Here is a 25,085-nt window from a genome sequence, read left to right as displayed (position 1 = left end):
CACCCAGCACTCTTCCCTGCCTATGCAGGGGGTCAGACTCGATGATCTCAAGCAAATCCCGGGACGTCTCAAGCAAATCCCGGGACGTCTCTCAAGCAAATCCCGGGACGTCATTCTCCCCCTGTACTCGGCCTTAGTGAGGCCGCAGCTGGAGTACTGTGTCCAGTTTTGGGCTCCACAATTCAAAAAGGATGTGGAGAAGCTTGAGAGAGTCCAGAGAAGAGCCACGCGCATGATCAGAGGTCAGGGAAGCAGACCCTACGATGACAGGCTGAGAGCCCTGGGGCTCTTTAGCCTGAAAAAGCGCAGGCTCAGGGGTGATCTGATGGCCACCTACAAGTTTATCAGGGGTGACCACCAGCATCTGGGGGAACGTTTGTTCACCAGAGCGCCCCAAGGGATGACGACTAGGTCAAATGGTCATAAACTACTGCAAGACCGTTTCAGGCTGGACATAAGGAAGAACTTCTTTACTGTCCGAGCCCCCAAGGTCTGGAACAGCCTGCCACCGGAGGTGGTTCAAGCGCCTACATTGAACACCTTCAAGAGCAAACTGGATGCTTATCTTGCTGGGATCCTATGACCCCAGCTGACTTCCTGCCCTTTGGGCAGGGGGCTGGACTTGATGATCTTCCGAGGTCCCTTCCAGCCCTAATGTCTATGAACTCTAAAAGGGTGATACCCAGACTATAGGCGTGTTGCTGGTTCCTTCTCCCTAGATGGAGCACCTTGCACTTCTCTGCGTTGAATTCCATCCTATTCTCATCCTCTCACCTCTGTAATTTGTCTAGATCTAGCTGGATTCTGTCCCTCCCCTTCAGCATGCCCACCTCACGCCACAACTTGGTGTTGTCAGTGAATTTGGACAGCATGCATTCCATACCCACATCCAGATTGCTGATAAAGATGTTGAACAGACATTTCTGAGCACACCTCCCCCCCCCCCCCCCGCCCCACAATCAGTGCATCTGCAATGACAAAGGTTTCTAATATCAACCGAACAATGCTCTTGAACCTCTCTTCACAAGTCTGACAATATAAAAATAGTGATATAGGTCAAATTATTTCCCTTATGTGAATTATTTTTCTTGACCAATGCTGCAGAAATGCTACTGAACAGATTATTAGACATACTATAGATAGTACAATTGTTCCTATGAATTATTTTGTAGTTGGAAACTACTTGAAAATAGTAATTAGCCCTATTCCCAAAATCTTTAAACTGTTGCACATAGATTTAGTCATGTGCCTACCCTAGCATTTAGCTATAGTTAAGTGACCAAAATTCCTAACATCTTTGAATATGCAGAAATAGATTAAAATGCTAATCAAAAAAGGTGACAATTCTACTGAATCACTTTCTAAGAAAACAAGACCTCTAGGCAAAAAAGAAACAAATGTAGAGCAAATATTCCTCAAAACATAATCCATTTTGGAAAAGTTAATATGGACTAAACATTACAGCTAATTACTCTGACAGTAAAGAAAAAACAGAAATAAAATTAGTACGCTATCCTTACCTTGTTCCACAAAGCTTGGAAGTAATCCCATGAGTTATGGAGTATACCTAATGCCCTTGGTTCACAGATACTACTGACACTAATGGGACTCCCACCAGAGAATTGGGGATATCCTAAACACCAAAGCAACAGAATAAAATGAAGCACAAAAACTTGAAAAACCCTGAGGGAGAAGTGAAGTTGCGCTGAAAATTTATCTTTTGAAATAAGGTGATTTGAGGTGGCAAATATCTAAGCCAACAAAAGGTGGACCATTTGTACCACAGTCTTTCCTGAAATATCTTCTTGGAATTCTTGGTACCCTCTGTGATCTTAACATAGAAGAAGAGCTGATGGTAGCCTGACTCTCCTTCACTATCATATATCAGACAAATTGTGTTCTCTGGTTGACCTAGATCAGGGCCACTTATGTCGCTCCCCAATGCCAGTATGCACCTGCTCTGTCTTCATCTTTCTTGTCAACTCCCTTCTTTATTTTGTTAGTGCCTCCCAATAAATGCATCTTGTCTGTGTTAGTGCTCCCACTCTGCTCTTTCGTATCCCTGTCCATTCTCCATCCCTTGCTAGCACAGCCAAAAAAAGAAAATGTCAGAGCTGGTGGTAATGTAAACAAATTTTTCTAGAAGAAAGAGTGCAGGAATGTCTCAGACATTTCAAGAAATAGCCAAGCCTGATACACAGTGGCAAAGTGCTGCGGGTTGTTGTTGTTGACAAGCAGCAGTCATCACGAGTGAGAAGTGCAGTATAAGGTGACACTGTGTAAACAACAGCTGGAATGAAGAGCTTGAAAGCACAACAGTGGTGTCAGCATTTACAAGACTTATACCCATGTTTGTAACTTTATTAGCCATCGTTATTAATCATAATAAACCAGTGTAGTAAATGTCACATCTCATTTTTGTTAACTGTAATCCAGGTATGTGTGAGAAAAGAAAGTGGACAAGGAGTGCTATGTGTTTCAAGACAAATTGAAGCTGTCATACTTCACAAAAGAGAATGGAAAGCTAGTGCCTAAGCAGACCTGGATTCGTAAGTAAACAGCGGCTATTTCTAAAGAAAATAACATTAAGAGACATCAAGCATGACAAAGCTTATTGGGAAGTGCAAAGGTAAGCTGAGTTAGCACAGTTACTGAAAAAGTAATAATCTATCTTCACACAATGATATCATGTAAATCAGTTGTTAAACTCCTCCCAGGCAATAGGCCACAATGGACCTTAAGGGCTCTTCTCAGGCTGAGTCTGCGGGGCCAGCAGCAACCACAGCGAACAGCAGCACAGGTCTGGTGGCAGGCATCAGCGCAGAGCTGCATTTGGGTGGGCAGCACAAGACCTTTCAAAGAATAACTATTTCTTCAAAATCCTTTGCTGAGGGACTGTTCTTAAAGAAATACATGGTGGAGGCTGCAGATATTGTGTCCCCAGAGAAGTGTCAAGCTTTTGCAAATATCGGAATCTCAAAAAAGCTCAGCAGCCAAGAGAATCTGATAATTTGCAAAGTCAGCTTCAAAACAAGGCAAAGGCATTTGCTTTCTTCCCCCCCCCAATTGTGACCAACAAAAACACAAATGCGACTGACACTGCACAGCTAGTTGTGCTTGGTCAAGGTGTCCATCAAGACATGGAAGTGACAGAGGAGTTTGTGGAGTTAGTGCCAAAAAAGGACAACTACAGGAGAGGAAGTTTTCAATAGTGCAACCACATTTTGGACAAATTAGGTTTGGAATTGAAAAGGACAATGACTGTTAAAACCACCAGGGCTCATTCTATGGTGGGAAGGCAGGAAGGAATTACAAAACTCAAAGAGTAAAGTGCAAACTGTCAATCCAGGCCACAAGCTTTGTTTTTCATTGCATTCTGCATCAAGAAGCTCTCTGTGCCAAAACTCTGGGCATGCAATAAATACTGTGATTAAACAAAGAGAGAGAAGAAAATGAAAAACTAATAACTCTCATCTGAGCCAGGCCAATCAACCCTTGGCAGTTCAACCAGTTTTTAGGGGATGGTGACTTTCAGCATGGACTTCTGCATTATGAAGTGCACTGGTTAAGTTGCAGGGCTATCTTAAAGTTCTTCAAACTGTGACATAAGAAGCAAAAATCTAGGGCTGAACTGTAAGATGAAGAATGGTTGCAGAACCTTGCCTTTTTTTGGTTCAGTCTCAATATACCAAATAAGAAGGCAAGGCCAGAACAGGTTGTCACCCATTTCTAGAACACTTTGTGCACCTTCAGAATGAAGCTGTCTGAGAGAAATAGGAGTAGTTGGTCAAGACTGCTGATCTCAGGCATGTATTCCAGGACAGATTCTCTGACTTTGAGCCATGAAAGAGAGTTAAGACTTTTCAGCATTCCATTTGCTATCCCTGCAGAAGATGCCCCAGAAGAGATGCAAGTATCACTCACTGATCTTTAGTTTAATACCATGGTGAAGAATAAGTTCTCAACAATTAGTTTTGTTTTAGGTATCCAGAAAATTTGCAAATCCTAGCCACCAATAAAATCCTTCACATCATGGATGGTATTCATGTTTGGGAGCATGTATATGTATGAACAGATCTCCTCAATTAGGAAAAAAAATCAACATGTCACTGAGCCCCAAGCGCAGTTTTGATGAGTACTTAAATGCAGTCCTGAAAATGGCCTCAGAAGCAAATAGTGAGGTGACTGTTGTAGAAAGAGGTGCCAGATGTCTAAGAGCAGTATCAGCAGTTCATAAGATGTTAGTGTGTGCAAAAGGTTTTATTCTTTTGAACTCATCTTATGTTTTCTTTTTCTTATAGAAGTACATAGGACATGTTGCTTTTTATTATTCAAATCAATGTGAAGTCATAAAGATTAAATATTTCAGCTAATTTCAATGCAACAAGCAGAAGGAGCCCAATAGTGCATCTAAAAATACTTACTATGTGTTATATCCATGGAACTCCGAGGCAGTTTCATTTGAAGTCAGAGATTTGATTAAGAACAGAATCTGGCTGCATGCTAAAAGGATGAGGTCACAGTGTAGCAAGCTCCATGTGTTACTGGAGCTACATATTAAATAGGAAACAGCATTGCTCTGAGACAGATTAAATCTGAAATATATGCTAAAATAATGCTGAAGGCAGGCAAGGGGCAATGGAAAACATAGCAAGTTAAAAAAAAATACCTGATGCATTAATAAGCTGCAAGGGCAGAGGACATAATTTTAACAAATACAGGGGGAATAGATCCAAAAGGAAATTAGCTTGCCATTAAGCCTCAGAAAGGTTCAACATCACATCCAGCAAGGTGCTTTGCACATCAGATACCAGCATGGAGCCCAGCAACGTTCAAGAGGGTGTTAAGTAGTGAAAGAAACCTAACAGTGCATTAGCAATTAACACCAAGCTCAGGTATAAAGTGTGGCAGAAGGAGCTGCCCAATGTTCACCCCAGATTCAAAAGTTTAGACCAGGATTTAAGGGCGCAATGTTAATAGAAGTCAAGAGACAAGTATCTTAAAAGTTTAGTATGGATGAGGGATGCTCTCCTTTATCATACATTAAGCTGATGGAATTAATGGACTGATGCAAGTGACTATATGAGCAAAGTATCCTGAAGTGCCAAACTGTCATTGAAGTTAGCACTGATGCATTATGGGACTGCACTGTGGTGAATATTTTCTGTGCCCACAGATGCTGCAGGGCCAGCAGCTTCAGTCCAGACTAGTACTGAACAGCACAGTAATCTGACAAAGAATATAATTATACAAGACTTTTCTTAAGCTAGTCCAATTACGGAAGGCCTGCAAAATTTATTCACAAGTCACAAGACACCTTTAAGAAAGACACTGCATGTGTGACAGTGCTAGCTTTCCATGGTATGCTTTACACATTTCTACCTTCAACTCCTCCTCCCTGCAACCTGAAATAACAAAATATCGATCCTTCCCTTGTTCTAGGTATGATCAATAAATAGTTAAGACTATAAGGTGTGTAACTACCCTACCTTGTCTGACAAGCAATAGCAAAGTAAGCATAAGCTGAAATTAACATTTTCAAATAGTTTTTGGTGGTACTGAGAATCAACAGCTCCCAAGTCTTGCACATTACATCTCCCCTTAACTTAGGTATGCTGCTCAACTAGGCAGTCATTATCAGAGTTTACATGGTCAGTGGCCTGCCATCTTGTTTACTCTTCATTTCACTCCTTTCTTTAGCTCTCAGAAACTTAAAATTTTCCTTCAGAGTCAATGTCAGCTCTGTCATTGCCTGGCCATGTCATCTGACCAGTGTGTGAAAAATGGTATCGTTCAAGTAAGTTTAGGAAGCTGTTTTTAATATTGTATAACATAAGCAAATAAAAATGGATTAGTCTCCATATAGAAGAGTTGCATCAGCTCTAACTATACTAGACTATCTACACTATGACTGAAGCAGTAACACTCCCCACAACTGCAGGCACAGTTAAATCAGTGTAACAAGGCCTTCCACCACTATAGCTTATGTTCTTTCATATATATTTATATAAATAAAAATAAACAAGCAATCAAGCAAACAATACCAGTATAAAATACCTCAACTCATACCAATGTAACTTTATCCATGGTAGATATCTGTAATGTTTATCTAGGAAGCAGTGCTGCAGACTGTTTTATCATCAGTAACAAGCAAGTTAACAGCCTAGCTTAGTCTGGGGCTGGGTTTACAGCAAGTTATGCGCTGCCTCTCCCACATTAGCTGCCTCTCTCACTTGCTTTTCTAACCATCACTAATCCCTCTGCATGTTTTTTCTCTTACACCACAGGCATCAGCAACCAAGAGCCCACAGCCCAGATCCAGCCTGGGAAGGTCCAATCGTGTCTGGAGTGGCAGAGAGAATCAGGTGGCACACAGCAGTACCAAGCCCCCCCGCCCCACCACCCTCCTGCTCTCTCATGTTTGTGCCTACATTCACTGCAGAAGGACCGGGTATTTACAGTCAGAGCAAATGCAGGCAGCTTGGGGCAGCGGGTAGGTATTGTGGGCCGCAGCCAGGGGCCGAGTCAAAAGCTCCAACCCAGGGTAGGAAAATGTTGCTGATTTCTGCCCTACATGGTACTCTTACTCCACTCAGTATATGATGTAAAAGCAGTTTTCTTGCAGATGGAAGACCAAAATCAGCAAAAAGCAGCGAAGTACCACCATGGAGTGGAGGGAAGCAACATGCAAGGTAATCAAAAAGAAATGGATAGAAGACAAGTTGAGAAAGCAAACAGGAAGCACAGCAACAGAAGGAGACAACATTATGGACAGCTAATACAGCTAACCAAGGAATCAGTGTAAGATATAACATGTAGGATTTAAATAGAAATTTAAAAAGAGGGGGGGAAGAGAAGTCTCTTCTAATTTCTCTAATTTAAGTATCTAGGACAATGAGCTGTAAAAATGAATGTGCTCAAATACCACAATCTACTTAACCTGCTATTTACAGATGCAATAAAGTGGTTTTGCATGCAACTATCTCTGACTTGCACAATACACACACCTACCTGCATTGTACATGGACAACTGAAAACACGAGACACTAAAAATCTGGCCAGTAAAGTAAATGGGAGGATGATCTACAAATTAAAAAGAAGTTTGGGCTTTTAAAAAAACAACAGACTAAAATTACTTGTTTGGCATAGTGGGTGTTGGTCGTAGCCATGTTGGTCTAAGGATATAGACTGACAGGGTTCGTTAGGTAAATGGGATTATCGTTTATTAAACCAACTGAATAGTTGGAATAATTGTTCTTTGCAAGCTTTTGGGTACAAACACCCTTCTTCAGGCTGATTATCTTTTATTAGACCAACATGATTATCCAGGCTAAAGAAGTGCGTTTGTACCTGAAAGCTTGCAAAAAAAAAATTAAACCAACTAAATAATTGAAATAATCATTCTAATATTATAAAAGCCTACATCTGTCTGTCTGTAACACTTTATTCATGCTCTGATTGGCTGTTTCTGTCAGCCAGAGCGCTCCAAGGAGGAGCGCCACCATGATTCCAAAGCCACGCTGAGGACCAGACAGGGGGTGGGGGATCCAAGGGCAGCAGTGCTGGCCTCAGCTCCCCCGCTCCCTGTAAGAGGCAGAACAGCAGCAGCATGGGGCATTAGGTGGAGGCACTCCATCCCAGCCCCCTCCCCTCATCCCTGCCATTCTTGAAGGGCAATTGGCTAGTAAAAGATAATCGCGTTTACCCAAAGAACCTTATCTGACTCTTGGTTTGGCATAGCGTGTTTCAAAGCACATGTGCTTTTCACAAATGCAAGGTATGTAGTATTACCAGCCATGAGAACTGGCATACAGTCTGAAGCTACATCTATGACAAAGTAATACACGTGCAGTACACCATCTTAAATGTATATGGTCTTGCTAAGTTGATTAGTTTTGAAGCGCCCTGGCAAAATGAAATAAGTATAGTTATGAAATTTTATAAGATATTTCTCAAACTCTGATCAATGCATGTGCCATTTGGACCATATGTGTTGTTGGAATCCCAGCTATTTTTAGATGAACACAAAGCAACAGCGTTCAGAAATGCTTTTTTACCATCTATACCTGACTAGGAGACTGACAGTTTGTGTCACATATAAACCTCCAGGCCACAATCTTTACCAATTCAACGCTGGCTTACTACTATATTCCCTTCGTTAAAGCTACCCTTTAACTCAATCCAAAACTTTCAACTAGTGTAGAATGCATCAACTCACCTATAAAATGCTCCTTGGTGACACAGCACACATCTCATCAGAACTCCATGATTTCACTGGGTGCTTACTGAAGAATAAGATGTTGGACTTAAAACTAGCCCTGAATGACTTGGGGCCTTTCTAAACAAGACTAACTTCATCTACATGTCATATTGCCACATCTGCAGTCAAGTAAGGCATTCAAGCTGAATCTTCCTTGATTTAAGAGAGTTGGGGGGGGTAAAGTGCATCTGAGGCTCAAACAAGCTCCCCATATATCCAACACTGTAGCTTCTTGATCTTAAAAGGAAGGTCAGGCTGTAGCAAGAAACCTTTTTTTTGCCTGTCCCCCCCTCCAATGTGAAGAAGCCCCTCCATATGGCAAAAAGCCCCTTTTGCAGTATTTGCTCACTTTTGGGGATGCTCTCTCTTTTCTACCTTTTCTTCCTTCCTTCCTCCCTCCCTCCCTCTTCTTCTATTATATTATTATTTTTGTAGAATATAAGGTGTACTTGTAATAAAATATCGTTTGTAGATGCTTTTATGGGTATAAAATAGTATTCTGCATCAGTATGTCATTGTCCCCCCCACCTCCCCCATTGTATTTGGTCTATTTGTTGCATGTGCCATGGCAATTCACCCTTTTATATGTTTTATATTCTATGCTTTTTAACAAATGAACTTTAAGCTTAAAAGTAAGTTGTACTATGTAACAATGTTAGCAAGGGTGGGAATCAAACAGGAGCTTCTCTGTATGGAGCGGGTCCCTGAATGTACCTTGACTGATTGTGTAACACAGTAGCTAGACAGGATAATAAGTTAATGAACGGCAATTAACACCTAGGAAGCCACAGACTAAGAAGAGGAAAGAATCAATACAGAGCCAGGAACTCCCTGAAACTTCACTGTTAAAGGTACAGAAGCCCCAGTTTGAACTAATCAATGCCGAAGACCGACTCTTGGGACTGAATAACCCCCCCATCTCCAATCAACTGCCATGAATTAATCAAACCTCATCAACGGACTCCCAAGACTGCATGTACCTGTGGACGTAATCCCTGAGGCTGACAGCTGCCATCCAGTAACCACCAAGGGGGATGTCCCACGAGGTCAACGCCCCCTGGATTGGGTAAGCCCAAAAATTGGGGAGTCACTAAAGTCTGCCAGAGAGGGATAAGAGGCAGAAAAGAATGACCCCCAATGGCGTCCTCTTTGACCTGACCAGCACCCTGCCTGACCAGCCAGAAGGACCAGCCAGTGACCCCCTTCTGAAGCAATATCGCACTGAAAGAAGCCTCAACTGGCCATTGACAGCGGACTCCAATGCTTGGGGATAGGTATATCTTGACACCGGTGCTTAGTCTTCGTAGCTAGCACGTGCATGAGTGTGCGTGCATCAGTCCCAATGTTTATGATCTGATTTTTGCATCCGTCTAATAAACTACAATTTTATGATGATTCTGAGAGTTGGTCCTTCGTAGCCAACAAGGCTTGAATAACTGCCATGGAGAAAGGGTTGGAAAGAGGATCAGAGGGAAGAAATAGTTGTGCGTTCTTATTGACTACTTTTTTTTTCCTGTTTAAATTTTCAGTGGCATTTTAAGCCTCAGGCAGATGTCCCCACCTTATTATGCACAAATCCAAGGGCATACATAAAAAGTCATCATCAGGAGTAGACTTTCAAGCACAGATGTACTTCAAGCAAACTGAAAGTTACTTGAGACTAGATACTGCTACAAAACACCATACGTAACTAAAAGATTGCCTAAAGAGAATTCACAGGAGTCAGAACAGATGCTTCTGGCTCAGACTTGAATAATATGTAGTTTGACAAGGTGTTAACAGAAGTCATTTGAGTTTAAGATGATCTTAAAGGCCCAATTTCAGCTTATCTTATTTTGCGGTATAACTTTACTTTGGGATAGAGGGAACTAAATTGAGGGCTTAAAACTGTGTGTATGAAAGTAGTAATGGGATTTAAGGCCAATAGCTCCACCAAACATTTCTCATTGTAAAATCATTGTTGTAAGTCACTTTGAACTTTGCCACACTTTAAACATTTGGGATGACATTTTCCACACAAGGTATCTGTCTCGCACTGAATTTTTCTGGTGATGTTTTAACCAAAAGAGGGTCCATGGGGAGCCCAATGGGCCACAGCTCTGAGCTAGTAGGTCAGGTGCAAAGGCCAGCACTGGGCCTGATCTCAGCACATGGGGGTGGTGCAGAGACCCCAGAATCCAGTCCCCCATACACAGGACAAGGCAAGCAGCACACGTGTTCAACATCTTCATCAGCGACTTGGACGGGGGTATAAGAAGCACCCTGTTCAAATTCGCAGACGGCACCAAGATGTGGGGAGAAGTGAGATCACGTCCCCCTCCAAGCTGGATACCACACACACAGGACTGAATAGTGGCAATGTAGGGCCCAATCCAGCCATTAATCAACCAAGTACCCTTCATCCGGTCCATGGGGACAAAAGATTGAACATCACTGGTCTAAAACAAGACTATGGATTCATGTGCCATTACCTGGATTAGCCTTTATAAGTCTTAGGTCCCTCAGTGGGTTAGCTGCTCTGTTTTTTTCCTCTTTCCTACCCTCCTCCTGCCTCTCCTAGCAACGCCTCTTTTTCCCTCCCCCTTCCTACCTTTGTATTCTAAATCACCACTTTCTATTTAGAAGCTCATCTTGTCCCCTCACAGCATTTGATGAAGCAAAACACTGCTTAAATAAGTGTATGCATCTCTGATAAAGTTAGTCTATAAGGTACATACTATCCTGTTTTCTGATATTCCATGACTGTATCATTAAGAAATAAGTTTATCCAGCAGAAATCCCTTCAGCTAAATATGGAACATATTTTATTACAGAGCTTCGTTTTCTTCTGAAAGCTGTTCTGCCATCTGCCAAGTCCCACTAGTACAGACTTTACCATGGATTGGTGACAGGAGTAACACTGGAACAGGCAACTTGGCTCAATCTTTGGTGCTTTTCATCAGATGAATCTAAAAATCATTTTGCTAACAACTGATTCTAAATAATTTGTTCACTTGTTCCACCACTGAAATGTGAACACCCCTAAAATGAAACACAGCTCTTTAAAAGTGTACACCAACACCATGCAGGTGATTAGATTTAGAAAAAGATAGTTTTGACCAAAGCTGACAAAGTTTAAGGAACCAATATATAACCAATGAGCCAGCAAAACACCCACATTTGGAGGGGAGGGGAAGGTGAGGAAATGAGCTTTTCTGCATTTTTTTTTTTTTTTTTTAAAGTGGCAAGTACTCAGGATCTTAAGTTTGAGTAAACCATGAGGCACTCAGAGCAGCACAATGCCCCAGTTGGAAGAGAGAGTTTCAACTACCAAATCACTATGACATAACCCTGGAAATCTTAGTTTACCTCCAATCTACTCTCAAATTATCTAACAAGCTAGATAAGACAATGGCTTGGTGTTAGTGAAAATCAGCTGTCTATAGCCATATAATGAGTTCTAAAGTTTTCATTGATATTCCTTCTCATGTCTTAGAATCTTTCAACATACCCCCTAAAATATAAAATAGTAATATTAATTTTAAAGAACTCTTAGGAAGGTATCAATATTGAACAAAACTTGTACCTGCTTTCTCCTAAAGGCAGGACCTGTTCCAGCACAAAGAGCTACCGATATAACCAGCCAGTGTCAGATGGAACGTCTCAGCACAAGCAGGAAATTTACTAGGGCAAAACATTACAGTCTGCTTCTAAAATTAAAGCTTAGTTTTGGCTATCTAGGTGCTCAACTGCACATGACATATACTATTAAAATTTAACAATGTTTCCTAATATATTTTAAAAGATTATTCACTTCTGACTATATACATCATCAACACATTCACACATCCTAGTTAACAACCTTACTTGTGCCCCACAAAAAGGTGCCCACACAAAACCACCCTGAAAGTTACCTGCAGGCAGAAGTAGGGGTGCACCAATAGAGATTTTGGGGGGTCGATGCTGATAGCCGATATTTAAGGAGACATATCGGCCAATACCAGTTGAGGAAGGGAGAGGGAAGGGGAGCGAGGAGGTGTAGATCAAAGCCCCTGCGAGGAGAGGAGTGGGGCTGGGGCAAGGACTGCCCAGCCGGCGCGGGTGGCTCCCACTGCTGCACACCACTCGTCCAGGAGCTCCTGGTCCAGCGGCTCCCACTGCTCATCCAGGAGGGCATGGGGAGGCAGGGGGGCATGTGCAGGGCTCTTCCTGGTCCACCTCACTGAGCACACGCACAGACATTTATCAGCCAAATTAAAATCAGCTACATCAGGCTGATTTCCAATACGATCAATTTTCTTTATATCGGTGCCGATCCGATATCAGGTCAATGAAGGCAGAAGATTAAAGTAGAATAAAATAAAAATAGAATTACTGTGCTCTGTTCACTCTTATATCTCCCAAGGGATGAAAAACTGGACTACCAGATATGTCATTTTCATAGTAGCTTTCAGTAGCTGTTTTACTCCCAAATCCCAAGAAAAATGTCCTAAGATCCAGGTGAATTCAACATAAATAAGCAAATAAAGCAGCCTGCACAATACATATTTTCCTTCTATATAGCCTTGATCTTATTTAAGATGCAAGCTAGTTTTTCTATAGGAATTCAATCACCTGCATACACACCACTCAGGCATAGTTGTTGTAAGAAGAAAAAAAAAAAATTACTTAAGTTTCTCCTGAATCCAAGTTCTCTCACGCTGCACTTTAATCCACAACCACAATTAGTACTACATCATTAATCCTGGCTTCAATGCAATTCATAGTTAAACTGTACAAAAGATACAGTATTAGGACCCAAACAGATCCATGAGCACACAATTAAGTCTTATACAAAATCCTACTGATCTGACTATGAATCTACATGAAAAAGGATAAGATTTACATCCTATACACACACAGAGTTGCAAATTTTAGCAGAAAGTAACAGGCCAAGAAGTAAACCTACCAGGCAAAGACAACCATGCAATGTCCAATGGTAGCGTATACAAGAACAAGGAAAACAAAGCATGAATGAGGAAACATTGTCAGGTATCCAGGTTGTAACCCTACTGTTCTAGATGCAAAAAGAATCCTAACTCATGGTACAGATGATATATTTTATTAAAGCAACTAGATTTTTGCAAAAAAAAGTATTTAAAGACTTTTTTTTGGCAGGAAGAATTTTTTTTTTTTTTGCAAAAATCTTGTTGGTCTAATAAAAGATAATTACCCATAATATGTTTTGGAACTCGTGATAGAGGTGTTTCTGCATACATAATCAATGAGTAGGTGAACAAAATATACAGATCAAGAGACTGATGAAACTTGACTCTTTAGAATGTGAATCTTAGTGAAAAGTCTGATAACATGATCATGCAATCAATTTACACCTCTCTCTCACATGATTTCACATCAGGAGGCTCTATCTGAAGTGCACCAATGTAGCACATTGTTCTTGGAGCCAAAAAAAAAAAAAAAAAAAAAAAAATACTATTTTTTCATTATTATTTATGATAGATGTTGCAGAGCAAGAAAGAAAAAACAACTCAACTGGGTGCTGCATTCAGTGTTGGTTCTGGGAGATCCAAGAAGAAGAGATTTAAAATTTTTCATTCTTGGACAAAGATAAAATTTCTTGCAATTGGATTTGTTTTTGGAATTAAAAGCATGTAAATTGTTAGTATCAGTTTACCCTCGAAAGAGGTACAATGCTATTAGTCTTCAAAAAAAGACATTCATCTTCAAATCAAGCTCCTTGTCAGAGATTCTAACCTAGACATCTGTTAAAGATGAGAGTTCTAAGAACGGTCATGATGAGGTATCAAAAAGATGCTTACTCGTGACATTTAGCACACCGCTGATGCCTCAAGAGGGCACTGAAGAAGAAAGCAGCAAGGCAACTAAAATACTTTGTCTGGATGATGAGAGAATCGCAATTTGCTACATCTAGCAAGCTAGAAAATGGATAACGGTCCACGGTGTACAACCATCAAGATTTTTTACTTCAAGAACTCAAAAAACTTATGTTTTGCCTTTGCATTGATTGAATCCTTCCAACCTAATGATACTTAGGACTATACCTTGCAAGCCAAGCCTTTCAAAATGTTTCAGCCTTGACAATATTCCACAAAAGCCAGTGTTACAACTGCATCTGAATATTCTACTTGCAATGGATTCTCTCTAATGCAGGGGTGGACAAAATGGCAGATCCGGACAGTGGCCAGACTCCATTTCCCAGCAACGCCTGTCCACGTAGCTGGGGCCGGTCTCTGTGGTGACCCCAGCCGCACCTGCACTGTGATAGCGCAAGGCAGAGGGCACCCTGAAGACCAGCACCAGCCACTAGCAGGGAGCACAACAGGGCAAGGGGCTGCTCTGCAGCAACTGGGATCCTGCAGTGGGGACAGCTTTGGTCCGGGGCCAGGGCAGAGTCACAATCTGCATGCTCCAGGCAAGGGTGTGAATGACAGCAGATTGCGGCTCTGCCCCGGTTTGGGACCAAGCTGCCACCTTTGCAAGGAGCTAGGGTAGAGCCGCGAATCTATGTTTTATGTTATACAAATAACTCTGAATTTTGGAATACAGTGATTCCCAGATGTGATATATTCCTTTTTTTCACATCTCCAAAATATAGGGAGCTTCCGTCAGCTCTAACTATTCCAGAGATGTACAGTCAGTGCAAGCTGTACATGGTAGCTCTATGTAAAGATTTTTAGTTTGAGAAAAAAAGACAGTTTAGTTGTTTCCCCTGTCTGGAGCATGCAGGCTGCAGATCACAGCTCTGCCCTGGCCTTGGACCAAGCTGCCCCCGCTATAAGATCCCAGAGGCTCCAGAACAGCCCCCTGCCCAGCCCTGCTCCCTGCCAGCACAGCTGGGGCTGGTCTCCATGGCACCCCCAGCACTGCGCTATCACAGCACACATGCAGCTGGGGTCACCATGGAGATGGACCCCAGCCATACGGGCAGGGGCTGCTGGGAAATGGAGTCTGGTTGCCAGCCCACGGGCTGGACTTTGCCCACCCTGTGCTAATATCATGCAACTATATTTCATTTTTCTGAGATCTGAGGACCAAAATTCTGTGCAGAGTGGAGTCCTCCTAGAGGAGGCATAACCGAATGGCGATTGCTGCATGAATTACCCATGAGCCAGGACTTATTTGAACAATGCAAGGTATCCGGTTCACTTTTTTTGACACTGGAAAATATTTTGAACAAAAAGAATGGCTTGTTTTTGGCCACAGAAAAAGCACATCAATGGCTTCATTTGGAATAAGACTTTGAGATTTGTGCTGGATCCTGGATGCAAACATCTGCAGAGGTAAAGAAATTATTCCCAACTCTTTTACCTGACAACATCAGACTGCAAGATCTGCCCTTTTGCTACATAGCCAGCTTTTCTTTTCTGCTGCTGGACAAATGCAAAAGATGTTCACAGCTTGGCTGAAGGTTTCCTTCCTTGACAAAAAGTCTCTACTGGTGCATCATGAACAAATTAGGACTGGATCTACATACAGCTCTTAGAATATATCAGCTTTCCCTATGCTTCAGCCAGTGAAGAATCCACCTTCATAATCAAATCAATGAACATGAATGAAACTGTTCCCTAAATAAGCTGCCCTGTTCCTTAAATTGGCATATTTCTCCACTCATGCTTTTCATTTCTGACACAACGTGGCCTTTTAAGTAACACTTGTCACTGTGATGAGGGAGAAGCTGAGAGAATGGCTCCTGGAACTATATAAAAACAAAAAAACAAACAAAAAAACCCAGCAGTCTCAGAACGCACATGAAAGGCCATCATAAAGAAAATGAAGAAAGACTACTCTCCCTTGCCACAAAGAGGCAGAACAGATGTCACTGGGTTTAAAAACTACAGCAAAAGACATTTAGAGCAAGTCACAGGAAAACCTTAACTGTAAAAACACTAAGACCAGAGAACCAGCTGCCAGGGAAGTTGCAGAATCTTGCTGAAAGACTCCAGTGAAGATTAAGTGCAGGAATAGCAAAACCTATATTTGTGCAAGAAATTGAATCAGATGACCCTGGAGGTCCCTTCCATGCTACAATTCTGTCCAGAATCACAAGACAAGGATGGTACAAGCAAAGCGTTCCAGTCAGAGACATCAAACGTCCAAGTTTTAAACAAATGGTGGTTTTGTGACCACACCATTTTTAATCCTGCCATCTGACAAACACAACAAACGCACTTCTGCGGAGGCCATGTCTACAGCATCTGTGTATACAATATCAACTGGATGCAGGTATATGGTTCCTGGCAGTGTCACCAACTTCGTTTTTTCAGTATCAAACCTGGTCTGTACAGCGTCTCCTTTCACAGGCCCTTTCCAAGCAGTTCTGATGATCAGAAACTGATGGGAACAGGTAGAGTAAACCTTCTGCAACCTTAAATAAAACATTGAACAAACACTTTAAGAAAGTCTTTAAAAAGATAAAGCAGTATGTTCATAACATTTTCTGCAATAAGTGAAGCAGCAGCACACAGTAAACTCAGGTACACCAACACCTTTGCTACAGAAATAAGCAACACATTTGAAGAGTTCATTCTTTTCAGAGGATTTCTGTTTTACATATGCCGTCTCCATTGCTACTGGATAGAGGAGAAGACTTCATATGGAGAAAACATATCGTCTCTCAAAATCTGAGAGCAAGTGGAAAAAAAACCACTACATTTTCTCACATAACATGAACCCCAGAATAAGATACACACCTTGTCTAGAAAGGCAAAATTAGGGGAGGGGGAAGGTAGATTGCGCCTTGTAAGCGCAGCAGCAAATAGGAAGCCAGGACTCCTCATTGTTCTGCTCCCTGTGGATTCTGTGCAGATTTTACTTTTGGCAACAAGCAGCGGAAGTTGCTCTTACCGTATTTCTCATTTATGTGCACTCCAAAATCCAACAACTTTTTAAATGGTACATGTGGTATGTGATGAAATCTTATATGTTACATAAGCAAAAGCGTGGCATGGCCATATCTCACAGAATCCCAGAGTGACCAAAGCAACATTTCATAAAGGCAAGTTTGCATCTTGTTCAAGGAGCCAGGTGAGAAGTCCAGAGTAAGTTAAGGGAGCAGAGACCACTTACTAAGGTGGCTTGCTTTGCTTTGCTATGTCTGGACTGCTCTCCCCCTTCTCCACAAAGAGGCATCTGTAATGGGGTACAGCAAGCCCATGGAATCCCACAGCTACTGCTTGTCTAGCCAGCAAAGTATGGCCAGATCTCAGCCTGGACAAGGTCCCCTTTGGCCCTGGCATTTTGGTGCTCTTTTCTGTGAGGGTCTCTTCTTCAGGTGGCATGTGACCTATGCCTGCCAGAAACCTGAACAAACCTACACTGGAAGCTACTATAGCCAGCTACCTAAGCCTAGGATAGAAACAAAGGGGGGAGGGGGCGGAGGAGGTGTTCCAGGAACCCTGCTAAAAAGCCCTTGGGACCCAGTTAAGAGTTAATAAAAAGATCCCTTTTAGGTTGTTTTGTTTTGCTATTTCATCACACAAAGCAGGCGGTCTGGTAAAGCCTTCCTGAAACTGTGGGAGACAAATTGAGCTGGCAAAGTCTTCAGTATGTCTACTCCCAACCTGTCGTGCTTGAAAGCTCTGATACCCATCTCCAAAAAAGCTGCAAGCTCCCTTCATAATGAATCTGCAACCTTTCCCTGCAGAGACGCATACGTAGGTTGGTTTTGTTTGGGGTTTTTTTAATAGCTATTTTTTGCTTTCCTTCTGGCACCATACTTAACCCATGCAACTCCTACTAAATTAAGATACGAGATTCTATTTTCTCAGTTTTCCTTTAGCTTTTTTCTTTACCCTTGTTTTCCCATCATCTGAACCATACCGATGCTTGTCAATACATCCACCACTGAAAATTTAAATAGACACCTACTTGCCTTAATCAGATACAAACATAGGAAGCAGAAAATAACAGGCATCTCCTCAGCTAAGATGTCCTAATACCCTTCTTAGACAGTAAAAAGAAAGAATGATGCTGGAAGACTTACGAAAGTGACATCTCATACCTTAGTATTCAAGGAACCCGAGTGTGTATTCATGGCATCTGCATGACCTAGGAGCACCAGGACTGTGGCATAGATGCACCCTGCAACTCTGCAGGGTATTAAAGCCCCCCAGCCTTGCAGAGACTTCTCCGAGAGGAACTACAGAAAGGGATATGACAGATCTACTGCACTGCCAGACCTGGCTTCGCCATCACTAGGGGACATGGGCAGGTGACAACATCACACAAATACGAGAGGTTAAACATTGCTTGAGGAAGATGGTATCAAAACCACACAAGCCTGAAGGCAGGGAGGGAGGCAGGGCCCAGTGGCACCTTTGGAGATAAAAAATCAGAGGCACAGCAAAACTTGTGCCTCTCCCAGCCACGTAGCCCTGGACAGCAGTTCTCAACCTTTTTCGTAGCAGGACCCAGTTGTAAACATCGATGGCCAGTCCTGACCCAGTGCCCCTCACTCCTGACCTGCTGGCCCCTGCCCCCAAGCTGTGGTGCATGGGCCCCCCACCCAAGCAGCTCCTCACAGGCTGGAGCTCTGCCAACCTGCAAGGGAAAACCTGTGGCTTCCCACATTTTTCTCCTTTATAGGATAATCAATTTTTTAAGTTTATTCGGGATCCTTTCATATGTTCTTCCAAACCACTTTTCAGCCATGACCCACAGGTTGAGAATCGCTGGCCTGGGAGGTGTGAGAGACAGAGGTGCTCTGCCCTGCCTCCTGCAGTCCTGAAGAAGCCATATGCGGGGGAGGCACTTAGCCAAGCCCATTAGCCGCATGCAAAGACAGCCTCCCCATCCTGAACAAGGGAACGGGCACAACTCCCAAGCTTGGCACCCTCCTCTGTGCCCACACCACAGGCCCGTGCACAGGAGGGGCCCAGCTCCCCCCAGCCCAGCCCAGCCCAGGAGCTGGAGGGACCCCCTCCCCACCAGCACCGAACAAGGGGGGGGGGTCTAGGGCACCAACGCCTTCCCCGCCCGGCTCACTCCAGCCCCCGCCTTCCCCGCCGCTCGCTCACTTACTCACCTCGAGGCGGAGGGAGGCGCCACAGCCCCGCAAGAACTCGCGGATGTTGCTCAGACACTCGGTCTCGGTGCGCGGCTCCGGGTACACCTGCAACACAAGCGGCCGCTTCAGCGCGGGACGGGATACAGCAGCAGCCCCGGCCCGGACCCGGCTCCCCCCGCTGGTAGCAGCAGCAGTAGCGGCTTCCCTCTCGAGCTGAGTAAACACCGGGGGGGGGGCCGGAAGGGACGTCAGGGAACAAGGGGGCCCCGCCCCTCCACCGCCCGCGGCAGAGGAGGGTGCGCTAGGGTGTGGTACCTTGGACCCCCGCCCCTCTCCCACTGTCCTAACGGTCCCAACCGCCCGGTACGCGAGGCAGTTGGAGCCCGGCAGACAGCAGCGCAAGGGCCCGCGGGGCGGAGGGGCCCGGGGAGCCCCGCCGGGCTAAGATGGCGGCCAGCCCGGCCTGGGAGGCCACCCCCAACCCACGGCTCGAAGTCGAGAGCGACCGGCCCGGCCCGGCTCCGCCAGACACGCTCCCTTTCCCCAGAGCCCCGGGCACCCCAAACTGAAAGCCGGAGGCAAAAGGGCAGTGTTTTGGCAGATGCTCAAAAGGATACGATCCCTCGTCTACCTCTGGGTCTTGCGCCCAGATAAACTTCACAGGGTGTCGACCAGGACCCCATTTCGCTCTAAGGGAAGAGCCCCCCTAAGTGAACAGCGGGTCTCTGGCTAGTGGATGTGCTCTGCTCCCTCGGGCATCATTCGCGGTGACACGGGGAAGTCAGTTACCCTGTATTATCTGGCTTACAACCTGCCCTGGAGCAGAAGCCACACCTTGCTTCTGAAGAGCAAAGAAAAAACGATTTTTCCAAAGTTATGGCTCCATCGAGCCAAAGCCATCCTCCTTTCTTCCTTCGCTAAGGCAGAAACCCGAACTGCTGCTAACGACTGGTCTGCATAAGTGGACTTCTGTGAAATGAGCTAAAGCAGTGATTCACAAGCAGGGTGCTGTGGCACTCTGCACTGCCTTGAGATACTTTCAGGGGTGCCCTGTCGTGCTAGTGCTGGTAAGTATGCACACACAATTCACGAGATAAAACCCCCAAGTTTCAAATATGAATCCATAGTTGTGATCTTCAGAGTTCTCTGCAACAGAAAATCCTATTATTTTTTCCATAGTCAAAAGACAAGTCGACACAAAGAGCAATCATTCTCTGAGGAGTGCCTTGAATCTACCAAAGGTTGAGAACAACTGAGCTAACGAGTCTCCAAAACTGAAGTAGGAGGGGGAGAGCCTTCCCCACCCCCCAGCAAATAGCTGAAGGCAAATTTGCCCTGACAAAGGTTAGGCTGGTTAGTGGAACATCAAGATCATTAAAAAGGATACTACCACTAACTCCTCTCAGTAAAGAACAATAAACCAATAAATAGTACTAACTCCTCAGATAGTAATACAGCAGCTGCTGCACTCTGTGGGCATGTCTACATGTGCACTTTAATGCACAGTATCCTATTTTACTGCACATTAAAGCATTACATAAAAAACTGCAAATACACTCAGGGGTATACTTGGTAGCCATGTTGGTCTGAGACAAAAAGACATACTAAAAATTAGAACTCTTGGTTCCAAAATGATACCTTTTATTAGACCAACTGGAAAATGGCAAGAAAATTGACCTTTTTTGAAAGCTTTCAGGATCAAAGTCCCTTTGTCAGGCTCTGGGAAAAAAAGTGTAGATGGTAAAAGATGGTAAAAAATCCTCATAGGTAAGAAATACACATGACTACCAAGTACACCCCTGAAACATGGAAGATGCCGAATTTTAGCCGATTTTGGATTTTAAACTTCATTGCAGAACAACAAGGAAGTTTTGGGGTTTTTACCTCCCTGCCTGCCATCTGACTCCTTCAGGGAAGGAATTCTACCTGATCAACACAGCTCACAAAGACACTCTCATGGACCCAGAGGGACAACCTTCCATCTTAAGCTCCCTCTGTGCAAAAATGAAGTTTATTTCCTACCTATGGAGACTTTACCATCTTGTACCATCTACACTTTTCCCAGAGCCTGATGAAGAGACTTTGATCCCAAAAGCTTGCAGAAAAGGACAGTTTTCTTGCCATTTTCCATTTGGTCTAATAAAAGGTATCATTTTGGAACCAAGAGTTCTAGTTTTTTGTATGTGCAAATACACTAATGCACAGCAAAAATAGGCTACTGCACATTAAGCGTCACTAAAAGAGCATGCGCTTTTGCTACTGCACATTAGGGCAGCCTAATGAGCATTTATTTTGTACCTCACATTGGAGGTACTAAATTTAATGCACATTAAGAAAAATGTGTTACTGCATATGTAGATGCACCCTGGGCGTAGCAAGAATCCAAGCACAGGATGCTTCTATTCCAGGCAGTAGATCATCTTCCCTGCTTAATACACACTCCAATTTTGGGGGACTAACTTTGGGTGTGTGTTGCATGCAAGGAAATATGGTTTATGAAAGCAGACTTTCACCCTATTGATTAAAATCATGTGGGGCAATCTCAAGAAAATAAAGAAGGAGCAGTATCTGCTGCTACACTTGTTATCAAAATGCTAATATCAGACATTAGAATTTGACAGAAACTCATTACCAGTGCCTATAATCAACCAGACCACGGTGATTTCTTCACATTCTGCAAATTAAGTTCACGAAGAAAAAGATCCGATTGAAATATATGAAATATAAAACTATGAAAAATGTCTGCTCCCCATTTATCATGGTCATTCATTCTGACACCATTATTTATATCAAATGGTAGTTTAGGCCTATTTCTAAAAATGCTTAAGTACTGTATAAGCCAAATTTTACATGTTATTAGTCCCATTGGCTTCAGTGGGACAACTCACTGGAGTGAAATTCTGCATGTGCTTGAATACACCCAGATCACTTGCAGTCCCCAGATCTTACTTCACAAATAAATCCCAGTGATTTCTGCTCACCTGAGTAGCAGGGCCCTGAATAAATAGGTAAGCTTGAAAGAGAAAGCCTTGTATAGAAGCATGGGGAGACTCATTGGAAGATGAAGGGTCTTAGCACTACAAAGATAGTGACTTCTGAATACAAACTTTTCAAGAGGGGACTTTTATTCATCTATACATGTTGTCCCCACTTACAGAAATTCTGCAGGTGTGTCTAATGCCATAACACTTAGGATCTGAGATTCTTTCACTGTTTAACTCCTGAAGTGACAATACCAAGATCTTCTTACCCGTTTATACAGTGCCAAGGACACTTTAGTTACCATGATAGTATAAATAAATAAAAGGAAAGGACTTAGTTGAATCAGGAAAAATGGAATTATTAGAAATATTGAACCACCCACTGCCTCCAGATGTTTCAACTGAAGCAAAACAGCCCCCTCAATTGGGGCAGAATACATAAACAACCAATGCTAGCACTTCTAACTCAACATCCAAGTGACAGCAGGCAAGAAGATCTGAGGTTTACAAGTGTTGAACTTCAGAGAACACAATCTCTAATCTCGCCTTTCAAGACCTTTATAATAGAGGATCTGCAAAAAGTTCAAGTTGCTGCTTACGCTAACTTTGTTTGCTAATGCTCTATCAAACACAATAGTCTGCTTAATGATTTTACTTCCCATCTTTCTGTAATTAAGGTGTTTGATGTTTCTGTAGTACATCTATTAACTATACCCTCTTGGAATCAGCCAGCAATAAATTTAAAAACAAGATGTCACAAACTACACCATGAGCAGGAACCTCAATAATTCTGTGGAACAATCAAACCCCTGAAATAAACGTCAAGTTCATCCCTCTTGCACTAGTTTATTCTTTTTGTACTGATCGTTATATCTCCTAATTGTTTTACCTGATTTACTTTTGAAAACTAGTAGTGATGAGACCTCAACACTCCCTGAACCAATTAATCCCTCATTTAACTATACCAACTATTAGAAAAGATTTTCATAAAAACTTAAATGCACACTTTCCATTTCCTCTGTACGTACAGACTCCTATTCTGCCACCATAGGTAGTTGTTTCTTTATGTCATTCTCGCTCCAGACTTTATGGAATAATAATATCCTCCCTTCCCCCCCACACACACCTTTGACATCTTTTCTCTAAGCTGTACACATATTATTCTCTCAATCTCCCTTTACAGATCATGCCTTCTAATCAATTTATCGTTGTTGGCTTTTTTTAAATCTTCTACCCAATCAAAATCTCTCTTTATAGTAAGGATTACTCCCTTCAAATTACGCACTGTGCCAAAACAGGAAGAACATGTAAAAAAAAAAAAATCACTACAAACTTAAGTCTTCCTCGTAAGAAAAGCATTCCTCGTGCATCAAATCAGTAACATCTTTTAAAATATCAAGATTATCATTTTAACAAGCAATAATCTTTATCCCAGAGTCCTTAATTACCTAATGAGCAGCATTTAGAAGTTTAAAAATTAAGACAGTCTCTGACTTCTGGACTAGCTACCTTCTCTCATAGGTAGGGACCTAGTGAATTCATGGTGTAAGTAGGCTGCATGGCAGCTCCTTTAATCTTGCAGGTTCCCCCACACACCCCGTCCCCCCCCCATTACTTAGGGTTACCATATGTCCAGGTTGGGTCCTCCCAGCTCCATCCGGACATTTATTTAAATATCAACAAATGCCTGGGATTTAGGAATTTGCTTTGCTCAACATAGAAGTTTTCCCCAGCACTGGGCTGCAGCAGGCCTTGCCTGCTCTTCCAGTGGGGGAAGGGTGCAGGGCAGGGCCGGCAGGGAGCTGCGTGGCCGGGCCATGCCACTGCCTGAGCTCAGAGTCAGGGCAGCTGAGAGACTTGCAGGGGCTGGGGGGAGCAGGGAGCTGTGGGTCTGGAGGGAGGGGCACTGGGAGGGCTGGGGGTCTGTGGTTTGGAAGGGCAGGAGACTATGGGTTAGGAGTGCAGGAAACAGGCAGTGGCAGGGGGCTGTGGGTTGGGAGTGAAAGGCATCAGCAGGGTCAGGGTGACTGTGGGTCAGGAGTGAGGAGCACCAGCAGGGCGGGAGGAGGGGCAGGACATGGGCATATCACTGCCCTCCGAATCATATTACCACCTCCCTCCTTGAGAGGTGTCCTCTTTTTCGGCACTGGAAATATGGTAACCCTACCACTGCTGATTGTCTGAGGGTCCCCAGTGGCCCTGCTGTTTGTTGCTGACTGGCCAGGAGGCAAAAACACCACCATTTAAAACCACAGTTTTTGCCTCCCTGATGATCAGGAGTGAGCAGCAGGGCGCCCCTGCCAATCAGCAGGGGGAGGGCATGGGGGAACCTGAAAAATGAGAGAAGCCGCTGTGCAGCCCACTTTCCTCTGTGAATTCAGTAGGTCCCTACTCATAAGTGAACATGGCATGTAGTAAGAAACCAAACAAAGAGCATGTTAGCGATGCTATCTACACAAAGGCACAGCAACATCCTCTGCCATCAAATGTGGGTCAAATTATTTTCAAAATGTTTTAGACTTTTCCAGAAGTCTTAGGTCTGACAAAAAGAAACGGCACCTTTCTTCTTCTCAAAGGAAGAAGTGATCTTTAAAAATCCAATTCCTCCTCTCCCAAAACAAGAAATCAGTTTCCAAGCCCAGCTTTACTGGCTGTCAGATCAGCAGCCCAACAGATTAAATTTTCTCAGTCCTTTGGACAAGGCTGTATTTGCATCCAACATGAAATAAAATACTCTTATATATGCAAGTCTTCCTTTCCTACTAGGTGTTCAGAGACCAGAGAAATGATCCTACAAAGAGAAGCAAATGCACTTAGGTGTTATTAGGAAATCTTAAAA

At 43.3% G+C, this 25,085-nt stretch overlaps 1 protein-coding gene across 7 annotated transcripts in view; it reads right to left on the bottom strand.

Annotated features, from left to right (window-relative positions):
• Nucleotides 1-19,476, bottom strand: part of ARHGEF7 (Rho guanine nucleotide exchange factor 7) — a 158,569-nt gene extending 139,093 nt beyond the window's left edge. For 3 of the 7 annotated variants that reach the window (XM_025196091.1, XM_025196090.1, XM_025196092.1), the window contains exons 1-2: nucleotides 19,284-19,381; nucleotides 18,261-18,398 (exon numbers count right to left, since the gene is read on the bottom strand). In XM_025196091.1, the coding sequence (XP_025051876.1) occupies nucleotides 18,261-18,293 (33 nt within the window). In that variant the 5' untranslated portion in view covers nucleotides 18,294-18,398; nucleotides 19,284-19,381. Of the gene's footprint in view, nucleotides 1-1,520; nucleotides 1,540-18,260; nucleotides 18,399-19,283 lie in introns of those variants that run through there. The other 4 variants (XM_014527885.2, XM_025196093.1, XM_025196095.1 and 1 more) reach the window with 2 other exon arrangements.
• Between the last annotated feature and the right edge of the window lie 5,609 nt (nucleotides 19,477-25,085).

Source organism: Alligator sinensis, unplaced genomic scaffold, assembly GCF_000455745.1.
Source record: "Alligator sinensis unplaced genomic scaffold, ASM45574v1 scaffold288_1, whole genome shotgun sequence".
Classification (NCBI taxonomy): domain Eukaryota; kingdom Metazoa; phylum Chordata; order Crocodylia; family Alligatoridae; genus Alligator; species Alligator sinensis.
The sequence above is the reverse complement of the archived record's forward strand: the minus strand, read 5'-3'. Positions and strand labels throughout refer to the sequence as shown.